The sequence below is a fragment of the Megalobrama amblycephala genome, linkage group LG17 (assembly GCF_018812025.1).
Source record: "Megalobrama amblycephala isolate DHTTF-2021 linkage group LG17, ASM1881202v1, whole genome shotgun sequence".
NCBI lineage: Eukaryota > Metazoa > Chordata > Actinopteri > Cypriniformes > Xenocyprididae > Megalobrama > Megalobrama amblycephala.
Window position 1 is genome coordinate 3572095 of NC_063060.1, and position 26257 is coordinate 3598351.

At 36.0% G+C, this 26257-nt stretch overlaps 1 protein-coding gene across 8 annotated transcripts in view; it reads left to right on the forward strand.

Moving 5' to 3' along the window:
• Positions 1-26030, forward strand: part of LOC125250405 (piezo-type mechanosensitive ion channel component 2) — a 131918-nt gene extending 105888 nt beyond the window's left edge. For all 8 annotated transcript variants that reach the window (XM_048162970.1, XM_048162965.1, XM_048162964.1 and 5 more), the window contains 18 exons: positions 172-350; positions 524-697; positions 1738-2331; positions 4454-4712; positions 4874-5056; positions 7524-7809; positions 9414-9546; positions 11190-11337; positions 11547-11758; positions 12045-12203; positions 13664-13811; positions 15428-15616; positions 16137-16229; positions 16500-16666; positions 20698-20829; positions 20934-21025; positions 21115-21316; positions 23128-26030. In XM_048162970.1, coding sequence (XP_048018927.1) covers positions 172-350; positions 524-697; positions 1738-2331; positions 4454-4712; positions 4874-5056; positions 7524-7809; positions 9414-9546; positions 11190-11337; positions 11547-11758; positions 12045-12203; positions 13664-13811; positions 15428-15616; positions 16137-16229; positions 16500-16666; positions 20698-20829; positions 20934-21025; positions 21115-21316; positions 23128-23380 — 3603 coding nt within the window. In that variant the 3' untranslated portion in view covers positions 23381-26030. The remainder of the gene's footprint in view (positions 1-171; positions 351-523; positions 698-1737; positions 2332-4453; positions 4713-4873; positions 5057-7523; positions 7810-9413; positions 9547-11189; positions 11338-11546; positions 11759-12044; positions 12204-13663; positions 13812-15427; positions 15617-16136; positions 16230-16499; positions 16667-20697; positions 20830-20933; positions 21026-21114; positions 21317-23127) is intronic.
• The last annotated feature ends 227 nt before the right edge of the window (positions 26031-26257 follow it).

Below are 26257 nucleotides of genomic sequence, written 5' to 3' on the forward strand. Positions count from 1 at the left end.
TGATTGAAAAAAATTGCTGAAACTAATTCAACGTTAAATTTAATATTTATAATATATGTACCTAAAATGCAATGGTACCTTTTGGAATTTTTTAGAATAATCCAAAATGTTAATGAATCAGCCTAGCTGGTATCATTCTAGAACTGATCCGCTGTATTCTTTGTCCTGCAGGGAAACGTGCCGTCCCGTGGGAGCATCCATGTGTACTACCAGAAGCAGATAAAACTGTCTGGATCTCGTGAATCTGGACTGGATCGCATCAGCGAGGAGGATTCGGGCTCATACAGAGCCCGCCGCAGACGGGTCGGACACAGTCTGGATTCCTTCGCCTCCAGAGACAGCATGTCCAGGTGTTCATCCGTGACTAATATTATTTTAAGTTGAATCACAAAATTAAAAAAATATATAGGTTGTATTTCATCCAGATTCAAAAGAATAAATTTTTCATTTTTTTAAACATCTAACATCATCTTTTTTCATTGCATTATATTTCCACTCATCTGTCCATCTGTCCATCCATCAGCGCATACACCGAAGCCACCATGCTGTTTTCCCGCCAGTCCACCTTGGACGACTTGGACGACATGCCTCAGAATATTCCCAAAACCAGCGAACGGGCTCGTCCCAAACTGCGCAAAATGTACGGATTGGATATGTCCAACTCCTCGGCGGACAGTGGAAGCAGCGTCATGTCCAGGTGCTGAACTCATTATCATCTTCATCACATTCATCCTCACCCTCCACACTCCCATCAGACTTTATTATTTTATTTTTTTATTGTATTTATTTTGACCTCAGCTGTTTTATAATGCAAACATGCTAATGGAAAACCTGAAAAATAATGCAAAATAAATGAAAATATTAACTGATATTTACACATTTCTGTTTTATCTGGCCGACTACTACTTGTGGAAGAAAAGCACCCAATATTGTGTTTTTACATCTGTTTTTTTTTATACAGTATGAATAATATAAATATAATTTATTTTTTAATTATAATGATAGTAATAGTTAAATTATTATTATTATATATATGTATATGTATATATATATATATATATATATATATATATATATATATATACATTGTGTGCATGTATATATTTATATTGTACACATACAAATTCACAAATACTGTATATAAATATAATGTTGCATATACACACACATATATTATGTAAACAAATTTATGTTAGATGTGATTAATGACGATTAATCGAACTGACACACACACACAAAAGTATTATTATTAATTATATAATTATTTGTTATTAATAATGTTAATGTTAATTAATATATATATATATATATATATATATATATATATATATATATATATATATAATGTTATTATTGTAGTATAATATTAAGCATTATTGTGTCAGTAAGCAGAAACAAATACAGTAAAATAACTGGTTCTACATATCAGTAATTGGACATTTTGGACGTATCGGACATCAATTAACCTCTAAACATGAAAAAAATTCTAAAAAGGCAAGGAGATTTCAGTGTTAAATATAGATTTTGAGAAGACAAAGTAAATTATCTATTTGTGTATTTTTTTCCATTATACAGGACTACAGGAATTTTTGTTATTCAAAGCCAATATGTCAAAACGTCTTCAGAGATTGTTCCATAATTCATAGATTGATATGTTCCTAGTGATTGTAATATGATGCTGTTTCCACTTCAACTTGTTTCCTGTTTGTGTTGTTTTTTTGTTGTTTTTTTTTCCAGTGAAGCCACTCAGTGCGTAACGCTGTTCTCTCGACAAGGCACCAACGACACCATAGACGAGGCTGAGGACGAGCGAGACCAGGTGGAGGACAAGAAGGAAACGGCAGAGCCGGGGCACCGAGTCAGTGAGGAAGCAGATCATGAGGAAGTGATGCTGGAAGAGACGGCTGAGGAAGTGGAAGAGGAAGTCCAATGGGATTTGGTAGATCCAGAGGAAGCAGTCGAAGATGTTCAGGTTCCTCAGCTGGAGAGTGACGAGCACCAAAAGGAAGAGCAGTGTGTTACTGAAGATGAGGAGGGAGAACAGCCTTTCCAACAGGACGAAAGTGAATCATCAGGACCGGAGAACGTGCAAACAGATGTGGTCAGCGGGCAGCTTATTACTCCAGACACAGACGCGCCCAACACCTCAGACGCTGACGTGCCGCCCAGCTACAGCAAAGCCGTGAGCTTCGACCGTCTCTCTGTGAGCGACGAAAGTGACAGTGATAAACGGCTGATGGTGATGACACCCGACAGCAGATCCGATCTGGACGACCCTCTGCTGCCCTCCACGACCACTGAGCTGACCGCCAGCGAATTGCTGCTCAACAAGTGAGTCGTTTTGCACAGGTTTTGTCTTGATTAAACAGCTTATTTAAAAAGGGTCTGTTATATCAAGAAGTGGCATAAATGTGGTAGAAAATCCTAGTACTGACATAATATCTTATTTAGGGCTATCAATAGATTCAATTTTGTTTTTAATCATGATTAATCACACTCTTTTGTTCGATTAATCATGATCATCAAATGGAAAATTGAATTTACCTCGGCATAGTTGAATAACAAGAGTTCAGTACATAGAAAATACATACAGTGAGTCTCAAACTCCATTGTTTCCTCCTTCTTATATAAATCTCATTTGTTTAAAAGACCTCCGAAGAACAGGCGAATCTCAACATAACACCGACTGTTACGTAACAGGGATCATTAATATGTACGCCCCCAATATTTGCATATGCCAGCTCATGTTCAAGGCATTAGACAAGGGCAGCCAGTATTAACATCTGGATCTGTGCACAGCTGAATCATCAGACTAGGTAAGCAAGCAAGGACAATAGCGAAAAATGGCAGATGGAGCAATAATAACTGACATGATCCATGATATCATGATATTTTTAGTGATATTTGTAAATTGTCTTTCTAAATGTTTTGTTAGCATGTTGCTAATGTACTGTTAAATGTGGTTAAAGTTACTTACTGTATTCACGGAGACAAGAGCCGTCGCTTTTTCATTATTAAACACTTGCAGTCTGTATAATTCACAAACACAACTTCATTCTTTATAAATCTCTCCAACAGTGTAGCATTAGCCGTTAGCCACGGAGCATAGCCTCAAACTCATTCAGAATCAAATGTAAACATCCAAATAAATACTGTACTCACATGATCCGATCCATGCATGCAGCATGCATGACGAACACTTTGTAAAGATCCATTTGAGGGTTATATTAGCTGTGTGAACTTTGTTTCTGTAATGTATATAGAGTCAAGAGCTCGGGGGCGGGGAGCGCGAGCAATTAAAGGGGCAGCAGCCTGAATCGGCGCATTTCTAATGATGCCCCAAAATATGCAGTTAAAAAAATTTATTAAAAAAATCTATGGGGTATTTTAAGCTGAAACTTCACAGACACATTCAGGGGACACCTTAGACTTATATTACATCTTGTAAAAAAACGTTCTAGGGCACTTTTAAGGATTTTGATGTTAACATCAACAGCCCTAATTTTATTACATGCCAGTGTTATTTTTAGTATTATTTATATATTATTTGTAACGTTGGCTTGTTCAGAAATGAAGGAGAGTAGAATCCAAAAACAGCTAAAAGGCATTTGTTAACAAAACATAACAAAAGTAAATCCAGGCAAATGAGACAAAGGAAAAACAGACATAGGGCAAGGCAGGCAAAACTGAAGTGCACACAATACAACCATAAAGTACAACACCCAAGAACAGAGGAAACACTGGGGTTTACATTCACAAGATAACAAGAGCTGGAACAAGGAACAGGTGTGAGTAATGAGTTGCTATGGAGACTAACAAAGGTAACTGTGGAAACAAAGAAAACAGGAACTAATCACAGGAAGTCAAACAGCAGGAACAATAGGAACAAAAATACACTTCCAAAATAAGATTCCTACATTCCAAAATGTCCTTTAACACAAGACAGGGGAAATTAGACTGGAATTGTAACACCATTATAGTTTTATCAATAACTTCAAATGAATTAATATTTTAAATTTATATTTTAATTTTAGTATAATTTTTAGTAATTCTGCTATTTTAATAGGTTTTGTTTTTAAAAAAATATTTCCAGATAGGTGTGTAATTTCAGTTAATATTTTTAGAGCTTAAACTAAATCAAAGTTATTGCCTTTAACTGAAATAAGTTTTGTATACAGTTATAATGGTTTTATATAATAGTTATATCTTTATATCCTTAATATGTATTATAATATTTAATGTTATTTTTAATATTTATACTTTATTATTAGCTTTATTTCAATTAACAAAAAAGTTTTTAATAGTTTTAGTTTCGGTTTATATAACAACACTGCCACAGTACGTACTACATCCTCTCACCAGCAAAACTAGTACACAGTAGGTATTATAGGTATGATTAATAGTGACCAGCTACATACGGTCATTTAATGTCTGTTTTCCCACTGTTATCCAGAATGTTCTACGATGAGGAACTGGAGAACTCTGAGAGTTTCTATAAATCCCAGCCGCTGGGCCTGCAGCTGTGTTATGCTCTCTATAACCTGCTGGTGGCGCACTCTGAGATGGTCTGTTACCTGGTCATCATCCTCAACCACATGATCTCGGCTTCCATGGCGACGCTGGTGCTGCCCATCCTCATCTTCCTGTGGGCCATGCTCTCTGTTCCGCGGCCCAGCAAGCGTTTCTGGATGACGGCCATCGTGTACACAGAGGTCAGGGTTTGTTTTGGGTAAATGCTGTAGCAATGACTTCTGCATTGAATTTTGTGGGCATAGATTCTGGGCAGGCCCAATTAAAAATGTATGTGCACATTTTAGAGTATAGATATTAATTAATTTTAAATAATTTGTAAATGTGTTTTTATTTCCTCTAGGTCACCATCGTCATCAAGTACTTCTTCCAGTTCAGCTTTTTTCCATTCAATCAGAATGTGGAATTCAGCAGGACGAAGCCGTACCATCCGCCTAACATCCTCGGTATAGAGAAGAAAGATGGATACGTGCTCTATGACCTTCTGCAACTGCTGATGCTGTTTTTCCACAGATCCATACTAAAGGTACTCTTATGTGCCACATAATGTTCATCTAATAGCAGTGATGTTTGACCTCTTAAAGGCAGTTGCACTAACAAACCTTTTGACCTTTTCATGCATAATGAAAAATATGCTTTATTTAAAATAAATAAAAATGTCTTGTGTACTGGGCAGAATAGGTCTGGTTAGCATATGCAAATATAAATGCAGAATGCATGCAAATAAAAAAGCTAAATAATTATATTTCATTAGTATAGTATATGTAAGGTATAATCCAAGGCTAGCTGTGCATTAAACGATTTTAATGCTCGATGTGGAGGAAAAGAACCACCAGGATTCAAAGCATTTAACACAGCTATGAACTATCCTGCTTATACCAAGGTCTTTTGCCAGCACTGATAACTTAAAGCTATTATTGATGTTTGCTGCGCAATATTTGACTGGAAAGGTAAAAATGACGGTTAATTTAATTAGTTTTGGCTCCTTAGAACTAGCATTCTCACTTTGAATCAGACACAGAGATAAAGTTGTGCGGTAAGATTGATCCAAATGAAGGAATTATAGAATTTATTTGAATGAATTGTTGAGAGAGATACAGAGAGAGAGAGAGAGAGAGAGCACACCTTCCAGCCAACCAGAATCGAGTATTCAGACAGACCATGGTATAATTTGGCAAATATTATTTTAAGATCTGCACACTGGTTGATTTCCAAAGTTCAAAGTCTTGTTCGGAATAAATAACGCTTGCTTCGCCTGTTTTTTGCTTTAGATTTGAGATGTTCAGCAGGCTTATAGGATGCCAAGGTACGGCTGGAAACATAATTCACCAGACATTATGAGATCTAAACGAAGCCACTCGACTGTTAAGAGCTTAGACAACCATAAAATGGATTTTAAAATCAATTCCTAATGTTTGAGGTTCCTCTCCTCTCCAGGTTTCAGATTATTACATGAAATCAAACACAAGTAAAAAGCTTCAGCATGACATTGCACTTTTCATAGGGTAAACTAACATCACAAAACAGTGCCTGTAAAAAACAACAACAAAAAAACTTAAAAATCAAAATCAATCTGAAACCTATAATGCGGAAAATTATATGTTTTATAATTATAACAGTGTAATGATTTTGTTTCTTTTTTTTACTATAATGTGCACTGACAAATATTTCACAATAAGGAAAATTTAGTAAATGTTGTAAATCAAGTCCATTTTAATTCTTAAAGGTGCCCTAGAATCAAAAATTGAATTTATCTTGGCATAGTTGAATAACAAGAGTTCAGTAAATGGAAATGACACACAGTGAGTCTCAAACTCCATTGTTTCCTCCTTCTTATGTAAATCTCATTTGTTTAAAAGACCTCCAAAGAACAGGCGAATCTCAACATAACACCGACTGTTACGTAACAGTCGGGATCATTAATATGTACGCCCCCAATATTTGCATATGCCAGCTCATGTTCAAGGCATTACACAAGGGCAGCCAGTATTAACGTCTGGATCTGTGCACAGCTGAATCATCAGACTAGGTAAGCAAGCAAGAACAACAGCGAAAAATGGCAGATGGAGCAATAATAACTGACATGATCCATGATTAAATGATATTTTTAGTGATATTTGTAAATTGTCTTTCTAAATGTTTCGTTAGCATGTTGCTAATGTACTGTTAAATGTGGTTAAAGTTACCATCGTTTCTTACTGTATTCACGGAGACAAGAGCCGTCGCTATTTTCATTATTAAACACTTGCAGTCTGTATAATTCATAAACACAACTTCATTCTTTATAAATCTCTCCAACAGTGTGTAATGTTAGCTTTAGCCACGGATCACTATCAAACTCATTCAGAATCAAATGTAAACATCCAAATAAATACTGTACTCACATGATCTGACGCATGCATGCAGTATGCATGACAAACATCTTGTAAAGATCCATTTGAGGGTTATATTAACTGTGTGAACTTTGTAAATGCACTGTATTTGTCGGGGGGCGGGGGGGTTGCAGGGAGCGTGCGATTTAAAGGGGCCGCAGCCTGAATCGGCGCATTCAGGGGACACATTCAGGGGACACCTTAGACTTATATTACATCTTGTAAAAACTGGTTCTAGGCCACCTTTAAAAGCAAAATCAAAGGTTTACTCGCTTTAAAAAGTGAGTGTGTGTGGGAAGAATTGGAATTTATTTACATATACTAAATGTTCCTTACTGTGTAAAATTAATCAGTGAACGTTATAGTATGTCCAAACTTTCAACTAGTAGATAGTTTTATCTGACAAACCTAATGTCTTAATGGGAGCTTAGATGAAAAATGTGAGATTATTGTTTAAAGAAATGGTACATGAATTTTTATCCCATTTGTGGAAAGTGCCTTTTATTTACTTTACAACTTTAACATTTCCAGTTTGTTTTCCTAACCAAAAACCATCACAATGGCTTCAATGAGTCCAGTTAATCTCATTTAGTGTATCATCTCTCTCTCTCTTTGGCTCAGTGTCACGGTCTCTGGGATGAAGACGATCCTAAAATGTCCCAAAAGGATGCGTGTCTTCATGAGGACGAGCCTGTGGATGAGGGGAAGATGGCAGTCGAGATTCCAGCTGAGGAAGAGAAGAGTTTCCCAGCGTACTCTCTGAAGTCCATGAACCTCGGCATGTCCATGGACTCATCCCAGGTGCTCATGCAAGTGCGTTATCCTGAGCATCGGCCTCATCTGCGGCGGCAGAGCACCAGCGGCGGATCTCACCTCTCCCGACGCTCCTCTGTGCGCTCCAAGCGTGGTGAGATTTAAAGAAATCATTTCACTTTTAAGGAGTCTTGTGTTCAAAACATTACTGTGCAGTGTAAACTGTTATTTGAATTATCCTTCAGCGAGTCATTTAACCCTGTTTTAGTCTTTGGAAGGCTTTTGTCTTTCATTTCATAAAGTAATCCACACATGCATGCCAAACCGACCGCATTAGCAGGGTAAAGTTAGTTTTAGTTTTGTGAATTTGTTGTTTACTCTGCTTATGTTCACAAACACACTTTTGTGATGACTTTTTAAGAAATATAACAGGTCTGATCTGTTACCACACATCAATGGCATTTATAATGCCAAAATTGCCATGTCTCCTAAAAATATAACCTAGAGGAAATAAATAATGAATAGAAAAGGGCCCAAGACAGAACCCTGAGGAACACCAGCGGTGACTTTAATATTTTACATTTTTATGATTCAATTATATAAGAAAAATGCTATTAAATCTATGTGATAGGTAAGTTAGGTCAAAAGAAATCAAAAAGTTGTCAGATTACCTAAAATGTTTAATCTGATAGATTGTGTTACTAACAACAGTCTCCCTTATGCAAGCACTGCTGGGTGACACATCATGAATCTGGTAGGACAAGGTCATCTTTTTGGACAGACCAGTGAAAGTAACAGGCTATTTTGTTAGCCAGTGTTATCTTTCTAGTTATTCTGGGGTTAAACGATTAGTCCACTTTTAAATAAACATTTCCTGATAATTTACTCACCCTCATGTCATCCAAGATATCCATGTCTTTCTTTCTTCAGTCGAAAAGAAATTAAAGTTTTTGATGAAAACATTCCAGGATTTTTCTCCTTATAGTGGACTCCAATGGGCACCAAACAGTTGAAGGTCATAATTAGTTTCACTGCAGCTTCAAATTGTTCAACACGATCCCAGATAAGAAATAAGGGTCTTATCTAGTGAAACCATCGCTCATTTTCTGAAAAAAAAAAGAAAATTATATAAGTTTTAACATTAAATGCTCATCTTGAACTAGCTCTCTTCTTCTTCTTCTCTATTAGAATTCCAGCAGTGTAGATACTGCTAAGCGTATTACTGCCCTCCACAGGTCAAAGTTTGAACTAATTGTTATATACTATTGAACTAGCATATTGCATATAAAAATTAGTTCAAACTTTGACCTGTGGAGGGCAGTAATACACTTAGCAGCGTCTACACTGCTGGAATTCTAATAGAGGAGAAGAAGAAGAAGAGAGCTAGTTCAAGATGAGCATTTATGGTTAAAAATTATATAATTTAAATTTTTTTTCCAGAAAAAGAGCGATGGTTTTTCTAGATAAGACTCTTATTTCTCATCTGGGATCGTGTTGAACAATTTGATGCTGCAGTGAAACTAATTTTGACCTTCAACCGTTTGGTGCCCATTGAAGTCCACTATAAGGAGAAAAATCCTGGAATGTTTTCATCAAAAACTTTAATTTCTTTTCGACTGAAGAAAGAAAGACATGAACATCTTGGATGACATGAGGGTGAGTAAATTATCAGGAAAAGTTATTTAAAAGTGGACTAATCCTTTAAGCATTGCTGCGGGTTTAACTGTGGTGACGTTTGGTTGCTGGTTTGTTTCACAGGCAGCACGAGCACACGGAACAGCATTCGTAGAGAAAACAGTGAGCCAGAAGTGCCGCAGAAGAGCCGGAAAGAATTGATTATGGAGAAGGTCCGAGAGCAGCTCATCAAAGCAAAGGTTTACCTGCTCAAAAAGTGAGTGCATGTGTGGGAAAAGAATTCAAATGTATTTGATTTTTCCTTGATTTTTCTTTCTTCCTATTGTTCACATTTCATTTGATTTACATTTTAAAAGATTCATTAAATTAAGTTTATTTGATTACCAAACCGACAACACCGAATTTCTGAAAAAAAAAAAAAAAAAGGGCACTATTGTGTTTAAAATTTTTAATAAATTATTAAATTGTTAAAGTTTTATAAATTACGTTGATTAGACATCCTTAATTATACCATAAAAACGGAATTCAGAAAAATTATATTGGAAACACAAAATTTGGGTAAAAAACTAAATGGAATTAAGGAAAACCTAAAATGGATTTCATAGGGCCCTACACTTTAAACTATCCAACCAATTCCCATTGGATAAAAAATAATTGCTGCTCTGTTACGTACTGCTCCGGACTTGGGTTGAAGCTCTAAAAGCAGCCCTGTTGAGGGTAATCCACAATCCTAATCCATATAACAGGCATAGGTAGTGATGGCCGATTTCGAAACACTGCTTCATGAAGCTCAGAATCTTTATGAATCTTTTGTTTTGAATCAGTGATTCGGAGCGTGTATCAAACTGCCAAAGTCACATCATTTTAGTAAACGAGGCTTCATTACGTCATCACTGTTTCGAAACGTTTCAAAACAGTTTGAAATTTCAATGGTTCACCGGTAGAGGGCAATGATAAATTGAACCCATGAATCATGTAGATTCACTGAGAACTATAGAACAAGTGTCTATGGGCTTTACCTGATCTCTGATCAGTTTTATACATTTATAGATGTTTTCATTAGACATTAGAATAATTAAAATGAATAATGATAGTTATTAATCTCTAATTTGCCTGTTTAGCTTGAGCCATGGAACAAAAAAAAAAACACATATTATACAGACACTATAGTTTATCTTATTAGATGATTAGTTAATTGCATTTCATAGATGTTACTTTCAATAAAACTTTTGCAATAGATTTGTAAAAGGTGTTTTTAATGCATGTTTGGCCTGAGTTTTGTTGCATTTGCACTGTTCTGACCACTAGGGGTCACCATGAAGACACTTGTCAGATTGTGTTCGAAGCCTCGACACATTACGGCACATTTGCTTCAACTGCTTCAGTGTTTCACGAAGCCTCGATCTGCCCATCACTAGACATAGGGTCAAAACCACATGTCAAACAATCCATATAATAGTCCAAGACACAGGCAAACAGCGAAATCCAGGAAGACAAGCAGAAGATCAAAAGCAGAAGATCAAAACCAGAAATAGCGCTCAGAAATGCAGTGCAACACCTACAAGACTTCGCAGTGAATGAGTGAAAACACTTAGCTTATAAAAGCAAACACAAATGGGTTAATCACACACAGGTGGAATTAATCAGACCATAATGAGTCCATGCAATGGGTTATGGGGAATGTAGTTCATGATGGGAAAGCAAAGGAGATGGGAGGAGTGCCCTCTGGTGGAGATCTTGGGCACTCCAGATGGCGGATGTAACGCTCTACATTTAAGTATGACATTTTAAGCTGACAGTTTTGGCTGATTGATGTGCACTCTTTCATTCTTTATCCTAATATTTTTAATATATTTTATTAGTCTATCTTTTCAGTCTCTGTTTATCTTCTCTCTTCAGACTGGTCAAGATCTATCAGCCCATCCGTCAGTTCTACTATAACCTGATCCATCCCGAGTACAACGCAGTGACGGATGTTTACGTCTTCATGTTTCTAGCAGACACCGTTGATTTCATCATTATAGTCTTTGGCTTCTCTGCATTTGGGGTAAATTTTAAATTATGTTATGAAATAGAAATTTATATAAAAAAAAAAAAACAAGTATTGAGGACAGTAAATGAAAATTATTTTAATAAAAAGTAATTATGCATGCAGTTTGCCTATGCAGGTAGTGGAAAGGTTTCAGATCAGATCTGAATAAACAAGCCTCGGTTCTTCTTGACATGCGGTTGATGTTTGTTTGCTCTGGCTCACAGAAACATCAGGGAGGTGATATCACGTCCTCCCTGTCTGAAGACCAAGTTCCCGGGCCGTTCCTCGTCATGGTTCTCATCCAATTCAGCACGATGGTGGTGGATCGCGCTCTGTACCTCCGCAAGACAGTGACGGGAAAAGTGATTTTCCAGGTCGTCCTGGTGTTTGGCATCCATTTCTGGATGTTTTTTATCCTACCGGCAATCACAGAGAGGTAAAGGAATGCTGGGAATTCCACTCAAAACAGGATGCAGAACTGAAATTTTAATTTGAGTTAGATTTAAAAAAAAGTTTGGTCTGTTACAGTTTGACATCATTTTGCAATTTATTAACAAAAATGTTATTTTCATTAGCAAAAGGATATTTTTATTAAAAGACAAACTATATATGGATGGATGTATGGATGGACAATTCAAATTCACACTGTTGAATTGAAAGTTAGCCAGTACTGCAAGTAATGCTGTAAATGTCCTAACACTTGTTTCATCTCCTCTGTGCAGGCGCTTCGGTCAGAACACTATCGCTCAGCTGTGGTACTTTGTGAAATGCATTTACTTCGGCCTGTCAGCGTATCAGATCCGATGTGGATATCCGACTCGCATACTGGGAAACTTCCTCACCAAGAGCTACAACTACCTCAACCTCTTCCTCTTCCAGGGGTGAGAAACAGCAGTTTATAGGGTGATGTTGTATGTAATTTGTGTTTATTTTTATGTGGAATGACACAGAATCTATAAATCTTTAGTGGTCAAATGTGGAAACCGGCCAATAGTGATCAAATGAAAAAATTGCCAAGGCTGATATTTGGCATCTTTTAAATCAGTGGTCATCAACCTTTTTAAGCCCAAGATCCCTGACCTCGACCTTTTTGAAAGACAAGATCTACTTGATAGAAAAAGACAGCCCAGACTGTATTTAGTTTTTTTTTTTTTTTTTGTGGTCAATGTAAATTCTGATTTATTTATTTAATTTTACAAGCAAATTGGCCTATTCTGATACTGGTTGCAGATATTTATTATTAATATTATTATAATAAACAAAAATACATAGCCATTTCAAATTAGAGGGAACCACTGCTTTTTAATCACAATCCAAACAAAGATGCTACGCACGTTGTATGAGTAGTTGTTTTTTATTTGAATTAGATTAGGTTTTAAGTAGATGTTGAAGTTGCACCTCTATTCTGTGGCTTTTAGCTGCCCTTAGTTTCTGGAACTCTGGCTGCGATGATTACTGTGGTACTGTGTCTGTTTTTAAGCTCTTTTGGTATTTTGTATTATTGTGTTTTTGAGATGTAAAGCACTTTGGCTCAACAAGTGTTGTTTTAAATGTGCTATATAAATAAATGTTGATTTGATTTGATTTAATTTCAAGATTTAAAGCAAAAACAGAACGGTCTGACTTTATCGTTGTGAAATTATAAATGCTACACACAAAAAAAGCATGAAACAAAAACAGCAGGCTGAATGAGACGCAAATTCTCTCTCTGACAGCAGGGGGCGCTTATGGAGCGGCAGTGATACAGTGTTTCCTCGGTTACCGCTGTAAACAATGCTGAAATGCGCTAATAATTAGCTACTTTATTTGGAGGTAAGAGGAAAATAAAATGCCATTGCCATCTAAATCTTTCTGAAGACTGATCTCCTTTTGGAGATGAATTCATAATCCCACACCCCCAATTCAATATTTATACTTTCTTCCTATATTTCGAGCATCGTGAACAGTGAGCTGCTCTGCCTGCTAAGTTACAGAATTTTCTCCTCTTCGCGTCCGTCTTCAGCATCTCTGGCCTCTTGTTAACGGCCGTTTACAGACTTAGACATAATGTGGGCTATTTACATTTATCTGTCTGTCCCAGTAGCTCCAGAAAATAACATAAAAATAAATACAAAAATACAGTACAAAGACTGAAATATAAATGTATTTTTGTACTCATATTTCTGTTATTTTCGCGAGCTACTGGAACAGTGATAAAGATCGACCGGTCGATCGCGATCGACGGGTTGGCGACCACTGTTTTAAATGATTGGCATCGGTCAACCACTCCTTTTTTGAAAGAAAACCAGTTGGTTTTTGTACATAACGGATACACCTGCTTAGTAAGTGTTGTATGTTCAAGATTTCGTCTGATCCCGTTTTTGACGGAGTTGCGAGCCGTGATGGATTGGGTGTGGACGGACACGACGCTCAGTTTGTCTAGCTGGATCTGTGTGGAGGACATCTATGCACACATCTTCATCCTAAAATGCTGGAGGGAGTCTGAGAAGGTAAGAGTTTAAATATAATAATAATCTTTTTAATGAAATCCATTCATTTAATTACTTCTATGTAGATTTATATATTAAGTTACTCAAACAAGTGGCAAAACACTTAAAGGTGCCCTAGAATTAAACATTGAATTTACCTTGGCATAGTTGAATAACAAGAGTTCAGTACATGGAAATGACACACAGTGAGTCTCAAACATCATTGTTTCCTCCTTATGTAAATCTCATTTGTTTAAAAGACCTCCGAAGTACAGGCGAATCTCAACATAACACCGACTGTTACGTAACAGTCGGGATCATTAATATGTACGCCCCCAATATTTGCATATGCCAGCCCATGTTCAAGGCATTAGACAAGGGCAGCCAGTATTAACATCTGGATCTGTGCACAGCTGAATCATCAGACTAGGTAAGCAAGCAAGAACAATAGCGAAAAATGGCAGATGGAGCAATAACAACTGACATGATCCATGATTACATGATATTTTTAGTGATATTTGTGAATTGTCTTTCTAAATGTTTCGTTATCATGTTGCTAATGTACTGTTAAATGTGGTTAAAGTTACCATCGTTTCTTACTGTATTCACGGAGACAAGAGCCATCGCTATTTTCATTTTTAAACACTTGCAGTCTGTATAATTCATAAACACAACTTCATTCTTTATAAAGCTCTCCAACAGTGTGTAATGTTAACTTTAGCCACGGAGCACTATCAAACTCATTCAGAATCAAATGTAAACATCCAAATGCAGCATGCATGACGAACATCTTGTAAAGATCCATTTGAGGGTTATATTAGCTGTGTGAACTTTGTTTATGCACTGTTTTATAGTTGAGAGCTCGGGGGCGGGGAGCGCGTGATTTAAAGGGGCTGCAACCTGAATCGGTGCATAGTTAATGATGCCCCAAAATAGGCGGTTAAAAACATTAATTAAAAAAAATCTATGGGGTATTTTGATCTGAAACTTCACAGACACTTTCAGGGGACACCTTAGACTTATATTACATCTTGTAAAAACTGGTTCTAGGCCACCTTTAAAAGGTACTTCTCTTATGTGAAAAGGTAGTGCAGTGTATATGCTCTTAACTTGGGCACTGAAAAAATACGTACCTCATTTGCACTGCAAGCTGATCATGTGGGCGTAAAGCCCTGGGTAAAATTAGGTTTTTTTTAGTGTACGTACACAGTCGAATGCACAGCCTTGGAAAGTATACTTCATTTGACTTGTACACATACACAGGTGTCCAATGCATGCATAGTTTTGAGCAATCTCACGCCATGAGTTACAACCCATGTAAACGTCTTTGTATTCTTTCATGAGATGTGCAAATGAGGGTACTTTCTAACTATATGTGCGCCTCCATCGTTGCTGTAACTTGCTTGTGTTCCGGCCTGTTCTGTTTATGCAGTTTTTCTTTGATTATCTTGTGAATCGACGCCCCCAGGGCACAGCTGCCACCTTGTGGATAAACTAATTACTGCAAAAAATAAATAAATGCCCATGCACCCATGGTTAAAAAAAATCTGATGGTGCTGACCCTCACATACACGTCAATTGAACTGTACTTTGGGCTCGAGGCAGCATCCTAACCGGTTGTTTGTGTCGTGTCACAGCGAAACCCTCAGCCGCGCGGGCAGAAGAAGAAGAAGGTTGTGAAGTATGGAATGGGCGGCATGATCGTGATGCTTCTGATTTGCATCGTTTGGTTCCCGCTGCTCTTCATGTCTCTGGTCAAATCTGTGGCAGGAGTGGTCAACAGTCCGCTGGATGTGTCCATCACGCTCACGCTCGGAGGACTTCAGGTGCACCTTACATTAAAGACGCTGTGCTGTTCATTTGCATTCTCATTTCACATTTCAGGAAAAAAAGTCAAATTTAATTACTATCAGTGCTGTTTCTCTTAAGAAGTCAAAATAGACAGAAATGAGTAGTAATAGTATAGAGCTAAAATGAGTTTGGAAGGCATCCCAGATCATGTGATGAGAAATGTTTGAGTTCATATTGAGATCTCTGCAGTGTTATTTTAATATTATTCATATACCATTACATTATTTATTAATATTTTGAATAAGCTTTGATTTTTATGTTTTCCTTTCTCATTTTAGTCTTTTTTTCCATTTAGCTTCAGTTTATTTTTATTTCTGTTTTAGTTTTAGACTTTGGTATCTTGGCAAATCTGAACACAGTTTGAGATATTGTTGAGATCTCTTCTGAATCTCAAACAAATCAAAACTCAAAAACAAATCTCAGGGTGCATATCATATGATAATCAACATGGCTTACTTTTTTTTGTTGTTATGTTTGTTGCATTTTGTTTTCCAGCCAATCTTCACAATGAGCGCCCAGCAGAACCATATAAAAAACGTCAGTGAGGAAGAATTTAAAAAGTTCACAGATGTCTACATCAATGATGCAGTAAGGATCTGTTTTTTCTTATTAAATCATAGTGTTTTTTTTTTTGTGATGCACCTGATGTACAAAAATTATTTCAGATAGCTGATTGTTGAGGCCCATAATAATGACCAGTACTATTTCATATTTCACTGAATAATCAACTGATCAGCTTATTTTGTAATACTATAAAGATTTTTTTTATTTTGTATTGTGACAAAAAACTAAGATTGCCTGATACTGATAAATTGTGCATCCCTGACTGTTTAACGTAGATGCTTGTGTCTCCTGCAGAATGCCATGATGTTCCTGGAGTCTTATACTCATGAGGATTTGAGAATAGCAAAACTAGAAGGAAGTTCCAACTCGCTCTGGACCATCAGCCCCCCGAGCAAGGAGAACCTCATTAAAATGCTTAATGAGAGTAATTTCCCTCTCACCATAGCCTGGTCCATACAGAGGTAGAGTTCAACATCACAGTTTACACAGAATACTTAGGCCCCATTTACACTAGTGTGTTTTCATTTTAAAATGCATACGTTTTGCTGCAGTTATACCTGACGTTTACACTAGGCCAGCTTTTCGAACCTCGAAAACAGAGACTTTCAGTAACTATGCAGACCCCGTTTTAGTTTGAAAACGACGGGGTTGCATTTCAGTATAAACGGACCAAAATGAAGACTTTTAAAAAAGATGGCGTGGCTGCCCACGTTCACTCCTTGGTGACCGTGTAAACAATAACATGGAGACTGACCTGCAATCTTTGCTGGATTTGTTGTAATTTTTAGGAGCCATAGTGTAGTTAAACTCAGCATTTTTTTAATACTGCAGCTGCCTACATGCACAAGAGGCAACTGTTTACACTTGTATGTTTCTGAAATGCTGTGGAAACACCAGTGTAGATGAGGATTGTTTTCATTTTAAAATTATATTATATTTAAATCAATATTATTTATATAAATATAATAGTGCTGTCAACGTTAACGTGTTAATGCACACATTAAAAATATTTAGCGCAATTAATGCAGCATACGTTTTTTTGTCATCCTTTGGCTAGTGTTACATTATATGATCAGGCTCTTATTAATGCAAATGCTTTTAAACCATTCAAGCACGACAAGACAAAAGAGAATGAAGTATCATCATAAGAACAGTCTTAAAGGTGCCCTAGAATTAAAAATTGAATTTATCTTGGCATAGTTGAATAACAAGAGTTCAGTACATGGAAATGACATACAGTGAGTCTCAAACTCCATTGTTTCCTCCTTCTTATATAAATCTCATTTGTTTAAAAGACCTCCGAAAAACAGGTGAATCTCAACATAACACCCGACTGTTACGTAACAGTCGGGATCATTAATATGTACGCCCCCAATATTTGCATATGCCAGCTCATGTTCAAGGCATTAGACAAGGGCAGCCAGTATTAACGTCTGGATGTGCACAGCCGAATCATCAGACTAGGTAAGGAAGCAAGGAAAACAGCGAAAAATGGCAGATGGAGCAATAATAACTGACATGATCCATGATAACATGATATTTTTAGTGATATTTGTAAACTGTCTTTCTAAATGTTTCGTTAGCATATTGCTAATGTAACGTTACTGTTTAATGTGGTTAAAGTTACCATTGTTTCTTACTGTATTCACGGAGACAAGAGCCGTCGTTATTTTCATTATTAAACACTTGCAGTCTGTATAATTCATAAACACAACTTCATTCTTTATAAATCTCTCCAACAGTGTAGCATTAGCCGTTAGCCACGGATCACAGCCTCAAATTCATTCAGAATCAAATGTAAACATCCAAATAAATACAATACTCACATAATCCGACGCATGCATGCAGTATGCATGACAAACACTTTGTAAAGATCCATTTTGAGGGTTATATTAGCTGTGTAAACTTTGTTTATGCACTGTCTAAGGCAAGCGCGAGCTCCGTGGGCGGAGAGCGTGTGATTTAAAGGGGCCGCAACCTGAATCGGCGCATTTCTAATTATGCCCCAAAATAGGCAGTTAAAAAAATTAATAAAAAAAAAATCTATGGGGTATTTTGAGCTGAAACTTCACAGACACATTCAGGGGACACCTTAGACTTATATTACATCTTGTAAAAAAACATTCGATGGCACCTTTAAATGAGTTAAATAAAGTCTTAAATGACCATCAAGAGTGATGTGCATCATAAAGAGATGCACGTCAGATTCGCGTCATGTTCGCAGCAGCGAACTCTTAGTCACTGCAGCCTAATAAACCAGTTGCTGTGATGTCTGTCACTAATGGTAAATGAAAGAACAAAGGTAACAGAAAATTATTCACTGCTCTTGACTAAAGAACTTTTGTAGCTTTAATAAGGATTAATCTTTGTTTAATTTATAATTTATGCAGAGAAAACTGTTTGATACCTTTATTCAATTTCTATATATTGGTAAATATGACATTTATTGGGGGTTTATGTGAGGATTGTTCTAAATAACTTAAATTAAAAGTTATATATTTATATTTTTTTGAAGCCTAATAAATGTAGCTTTCAATTATTTCTGTAACAATACTGAGGGACGAGGCAGAGAGAGAATCCACTTGGATGCACATTTAATGACAAAACTCCACATGAATAAACAGGAACATCAGACCTAAAATACAAACATGCTCTACCAACAGCATACAACAACTAACAAAACAACTGAAAACCAAGATCTTAAATACACAGAACAATGAGTAGCTTATTAACTTCAGGTGTGTTCAATGATGCTAACTATAACAACTAATATGACGGCAAGGAAGAGAACATGGAAACAATGATTGAGAAGTTACTTCAACATAAAACTCCATACAAAACAAAAGACACAGCACTGGGATCATTACAATTACACTGTAATGTTGAATGGCTATAATTAAAGGTGCCCTCGAATGAAAAATTGAATTTATCTTGGCATAGTTAAATAACAAGAGTTCAGTACATGGAAAAGACATACAGTGAGTCTCAAACTCCATTGTTTCCTCCTTTTTATATAAATCTCATTTGTTTAAAAGACCTCCGAAAAACAGGCGAATCTCAACATAACACCGACTGTTACGTAACAGTCGGGGTGTACGCCCCCAATATTTGCATATGCCAGCCCACGTTTCCAACATTATAAAAGGCATTAGACAAGGGCAGCCAGTATTAACGTCTGGATGTGCACAACCAAATCATCAGACTAGGTAAGCAAGCAATAACAATAGTGAAAAATGGCAGATGGAGCAATAATAACTGACATGATCCATGATAACATGATATTTTTAGTGATATTTGTAAACTGTCTTTCTAAATGTTTCGTTAGCATGTTGCTAATGTACTGTTAAATGTGGTTAAAGTTACCATCGTTACCATACAGTTATTACTGTATTTACGGAGACAAGAGAGCCGTCGCTATTTTCATTTTTAAACACTTGCAGTCTGTATAATTCATAAACACATCTTCATTCTTTATAAATCTCTCCAACAGAGTAGTATTAGTCGTTAGCCACGGAGCACTATCAAACTCATTCAAAATCAGAAGTAAACAATATAACAGTATACAATACTCACATAATCCGACGCATGCCGCATGCATGACGAACACTTTGTAAAGATCCATTTTGAGGGTTATATTAGCTGTGTAAACTTTGTTAAGGCACTGTTCAAGGCAAGCGCGAGCTCTGTGGGCGTGGACCACGGGATTTAAAGGGGCCGCAGCATAAAATCAGCACGTTTATAATGATGCCCCAAAATAGGCAATTAAAAAAATTAATTAAAAAAAATCTATGGGGTATTTTGATCTGAAACTTCACAGACACATTCAGGGGACACCTTAGACTTATATTACATCTTTTAAAAACATAATCTAGGGCACCTTTAATGTTTAAAATTGGGGGGAAAATCAATTTCATTGAGACATCAGTAGCAGTAGTATCAGTGATACTGGCCTTTAATATTCACAATCTACTGTCTTTATGTTGTTTCTACATTTATTTGGAGATTAATTGTGAAATTAATGGGGGGAAAAAACATACATCTGAGGTGTTCTCATCCTTCCCAATTATCATTAGATTCGCATTACTGTAATAAAGTAATTTATTACTGTAATGATTTTTTTTTACAATTAGCAATTAAAGGCAGTACAACAAATAAAATATAGTAATGAGAAATATATATATATATATATATATATATATATATATACACATCACTATTTGTATTGTATAGAATATTCTTATTTCAGTTTGTTGACATTTCTTTTTAGATATTTTTTTTTCATCTAAGATTTATTTTTTTATTTCAGCTTTATTTCAACAATTTTATTTCAGCTTTATTTTCAATTAACAAGATGGTTTTTATTTATTTTTTTTTTATTATTATTTTAAGTTTTACTTAACGATAATAACTCTGATGAGATATAATGCATATGACAAAGACTGAGGTATTCAGTTTATTCATTTCTGTGTGTATTTCTGGATTTGTCCATTAGGAACCTCAGTTTAGGTGCCAAAGCTGAATTTGCGACAGGAAAACACTCCATTGACCTGGATAAAGAAACCACAGATAAACTAAAGGAACAACTCAGAGATGATGACAATACAACGACTGAAGAAGTTCCAGTGTGAGTTTAAGCTTCTAAATGATAATATGAAATAATCACAGTCTGTATATTTTTCTTTACACTTTTCTCCTTAGCTGAATGATAAATTTTAATGTTTTTTTAAGGCTCATCAAAAATATTTTTCCAAGATACATCAGAGCACCAAGCGACTCTAATGCCAAGCCTATTGACCAGCTTTACCACGGTAGTGCACAAGGTATCCATCATTATCCATGCTTTTGCTACATTGCTATGCTTTTCTACAGCCGTCAACATGCCTCTTTCTCTTCACTCTTCCTCCCTAAGAGAAACGTTACATGGACATCAATGTCTCTTTACATAAGAACAGCAAAAACAGCTTGGAGGGTGTTCAGGAGTGGTGGATTGTGAATCAGACAGAACGAGGGCTGTTAACTTCATTCACGAATAAAAACGAATCTGGTCTGGAGATCTACATCTTCAGTGACCAAGTCAGTCCACCCAGTCTAGGCTTTCTGGCTGGTTATGGGTAAGTGAGAATCGTGACGTGACACAGTCACAGGTTATTTTTCTGCCTTCCCTATTGGGAAAAAACTGTGTGGCCAATCAGAACATTAGAAGATACATACATAGTTATGTGGAGGTGGATTTTCTTCTCAATAGAAACCACACAATAAAGTGCAACAGTTCCCGCACCCTTTTTTCAGCAACGCTGGTTCCAGAAGTATTTTTTCATAAATTTTTTCCATTGGAATTTTTAAAAAAGTCTTGATTAAAGAGTTATAAGCCATGAACCAAGACAATCAGCTACGAGGTACAAACTTTGATTTGATGCAAAAAAGTTTATGAAAATCTGACAAAAAGACAAAGGTACAATACTGTGTATTTAACAGCTTTGGGAGGGAAAGAACTACAATCCTATGAAGCATTGCGAACAGCTAGAGTAATATATATAAGTTAGAGAAATATACATAAATCAGTTAACTTAAATTGAACTTAAAGGATTAGTTCACTTTCAAATTTCCTGATAATTTACTCACCCCCATGTCATCCAAGATGTTCATGTCCTTCTTTCTTCAGTCGAAAAGAAATGAAGGTTTTTGATGAAAACATTCCAGGATTATTCTCCTTATAGTGGACTTCAATGGCCTCCAAACAGGTTGAAGGTCAAAATTACAGTTTCAGTGCAGCTTCAAAGGGCTTTAAACGATCCCAGACGAGGAATAACAGTCTTATCTAGAGAAACCATCACTCATTTTCTAAAAAAAAAAATAAAGTTTTATACATTTTTAACCATAAATGCTCATCTTGAACTAGCTCTCTTCTTCTCCTCCATTAGAATTCCAGCAGTATAGACAGCAGTGATGTTTTTTCTAGATAAGACCCTTATTCCTTGTCTGGTATTGTTTAAAGCCCTTTTAAGCTGGACTGAAACTGTAATTTTGACCTTCAACTGTTTGGTGCCCATTGAAGTCCACTATAAGGAGAAAAATCCTGGAATGTTTTCATCAAAAACCTTAATTTCTTTTCGACTGAAGAAAGAAGGACATGAACATCTTGGATGACATGGGGGTGAGTAAATTATCAGGAAAATTTCATTTGAAAGTGAACTAATCCTTTAAAACAATCTTTACATAAACCCCTTATAATAATAATTTTCCCAATGGCGAAAATGATTGGAGTTTTTACTTCCAGAACCCGACTGTTGCACTCTAAAGACATGCTTGTCATGGTCGGTTACAGATAAAATTCACAGTACTAACAGGGAGGGCGCTCTGTGCACATTTAGTCCATAAATGACTTGTTAGAAGAACAGGCATACCATGTGACATTCCAGGAACTAACAGAGGCGTCCAGAGATCGCTAACCATAACTATAACATGCAGATAAACTATTTTGAAGATAATAAATACACGATTGCGACAATGTATACATGTATTGCCTCAGAATCTGTGCGCTCTGTGGGCGTGGCCGAATTAGTGGATAATGAGCTGACTCACAGACGTCTAACATGTCTCTCTTTTCATTCAGATTACATAAACAGAGAATATTTGTTTTCGATTTGACAAACGATTTACAACCTGACATTTCAACGTTTCTTTAGACATAAGTCTCATTTTTTTGTGATTAGTATTCACTATTTGAATGTCATTTTTGCCATATAAATTGGCACTACATTATGACATAAGTTCAACAATTAAACAAAATTGACCAATGCGATGAAAATAAAATCACTATATAACAGATATGTTGCACATCTGAACCAAATGAACACGATTATTAAACTGTATGTAATTCATGTGCTTTGTGTTGAGTTAAACATAATCTGCGTGTGCACAGGATCATGGGTCTGTACATGTCGGTGGTTCTGGTTATCGGAAAGTTCGTGCGAGAGTTCTTCAGCGGGATCTCGCACACCATCATGTTCGAAGAGCTGCCCAACGTGAACCGAATCCTCAAGCTCTGCACCGACATCTTCCTGGTCCGAGAGACAGGCGAACTGGACCTGGAGGAAGACCTCTACGCCAAGCTCATCTTCCTCTACCGCTCTCCAGAAACCATGATCAAATGGACCAGAGAGAAGAGCGAGTGAAGATGAGGACGGTGACCTTCGGAGTAACTCCAAACTAACCCTGAGAAGCACAAAGCAGGAATTGAGCTTCGGTCGGATTGAACCGGAGAACCGTTGTTCTTCATGCTAACTGATGAAACATTAGCGGTTATGATGTGTGGTTTTCACCCACTCGCTAGTGTTTTAAAGGGCTTGACAAGTGATGAATTTCAGGGCTTCCAGGCATGCGCCACTTTGAATACGACTTTGACCATTGGGAGTGCATGCGACATGAGGGCGGACATAACGAGAGGAAATGCTGAACCTACTTTAGACTTCGGCTTGATTTTTAACGTCTTTGTGAATTCTGAAAAGGACAAAAACGGTTTTGCAGGAAGCAGAACCAAAGCCCTATAGGAGGCGCTGTGAATTATGGGACAATCTCTATTTGCCTTATTTAATTTGTACAATCAACTAAACGCATCATTATTCACTACCTTTCTCAGGAATACATACGGATCATTTCAAAAACGAAGGGATATCAACCATTTTTCTCATGTACAACAAAGTATGAAGAGGGACGTACACAGCAGTAATAGCTTTTCTCCTTTGGGACTTTAAGGAGATCATCTATAATTTATGAACACAGATTTGGGACATAAAAAGGACGTTTGGTGTTTTATAATGGTGTTTGGAATTATAATGATTTTTTCATAACTAAGGGAGATTATCACATTACATTAACAATGAATCAGTTTCAGCAACTTTGTGTTAGTGTATTGTTTCGTTATTGCCTAATTTTAATGAATTTTGAATGTTTCTGTATGCATTTCTTTGTAAATTGAACTGATTTTCTGAATGATTTACTGTACACAGGAATTTGTTCAGAATGAACTTTGAATGTTTCTGTGTACATTTTCTCATAAATCAAAGTGATTTTATGAATGATTTACACAGAAATTTGTTCAGAACGAATTTTGAATGTAATTCTGTGTATATTTCTTAATAAATCCAAGTAAATTTTAAGAATTATTTACACAGAAATTTGTTCAGAACAAATTTTGAATGTTTTTGTGCACATTTCTTCATAAATTCAATTGATTTTATGAATTATTTACACAGAAATTTGTTCAGAACGAATTTTGAATGTAATTCTATGTGCATTTCTTCATAAATCCAAGTGATGTTATGAATTATTTACACAGAAATTTGTTCCGAACGAATTTTGAATGTTTTTGTGCACATTTATTCGTAAATTCAATTGATTTTATTAATTATTTACACCAAAATTTGTTCAGAACAAATTTTGAATGTAATTCTGTGTAGGTTTCTTAATAAATCCAAGTCAATTTTAGTAATTATTTACACAGAAATTTGTTCAGAACGAATTTTGAATGTTTTTGTGCACATTTCTTTGCAAATTCAATTGATTTTATTAATTAGTTACACAGAAATCTGTTCAGAACTAGTTTTGAATGTAATTCTGTGTATATTTCTTCATAAATCCAAGTGATGTTATGAATTATTTACACAGAAATTTGTTCCGAACGAATTTTGTGCACATTTATTCGTAAATTCAATTGATTTTATTAATTATTTACACCAAAATCTGTTCAGAACTAATTTTGAATGTAATTCTGTGTACATTTCTTAATTAATCCAAGTAAATTTTAGGAATTATTTACACAGAAATTTGTTCAGAATGAATTTTGAATGTAATTCTGTGTGCATTTCTTCATAAATCCAAGTGATGTTATGAATTATTTGCACAGAAATTTGTTTGGAATGAATTTTGAATGTTTCTTTGTACATTTATTCATAAATCAATGTGCTTCTTTGAATGATTTACACAGAAATTTGTTCAAATGTGTGCATAAATTCATGGAATATGAGCAAAAGGAATTTCTGTGCAAATTGTTTGCTAAGTGTTACTTTTTCACAATGCAACAATTACTTAAAATGATTTGCCAATATTTTAAACAAAAATTTGTTCCAGTCATTGGGTTTCAGTCAGGAAACGTCAGCATTTTAGGTTAGTTCTGCTTTTAGTTGAAACATTTGATATGTGGTGAAAGTGAATAATAAATATTAGTTATTAACAGCTAGACTACATCCTTGAAGGCATGAGAGATTCGCAGATCACTACAGTAGAGATATTACGCTTCGCCAGGCCTGGGAGTTGTGCTCGTCAGAAAGTTGTTTGTACATGGGGAATAACCTGACTCACATTTGTACTACGTACTTTGAGCAATACGACAGGCGGGGTGACCGTAAAGGACATGAAATCCATTTTTATTGTACACCTTTGGCAGCCATACTCAGGAAAGAGCTTTCTATGGATCAGGGTCTCATGGAAATACATGTGGAGTCTCAGCTAGGCTGTAGATTTACAATCGGATCATGTATGATATGACTACCGACGTGAGCTCCACGCTGCGGATCGTGTTGTGGTGATGCTTGAGGAGAACTGAATATTGTTTTGAGTCCATCTCTGAACTATGCATTAAAGACAATGTAGCATGAATGAAAAAATAATGTTTGACATGAAACGCTTTCATTACCTTATGTGTGCAGAACTTTTACAGCAACATCAAAACATGGGAGGAAATAAAACTGTACCTGAACGAAACAGGAAATGGGAGTTTATTGACATCAAATAAAGCACACGATTAAAGGACTTTAAAGTCTTTTGGTTGCCTGTATTTCTCTTTTTTTCATGTACACTAAAAGTTTGGGGTCAGTAAGATTTCCCAACAAAAATATGAAGCAGCCCAGCTGTTTTCAACTGATAATAATACATGTTTCTTGAGCAGCAAATCAGCATATTAGAATGATTTCTGAAGGATCATGTGACACTGAAGACTGGAGTAATGATGCTGAAAATTCAGCTTTGCATCACAGGAATAAATTACATTTTAA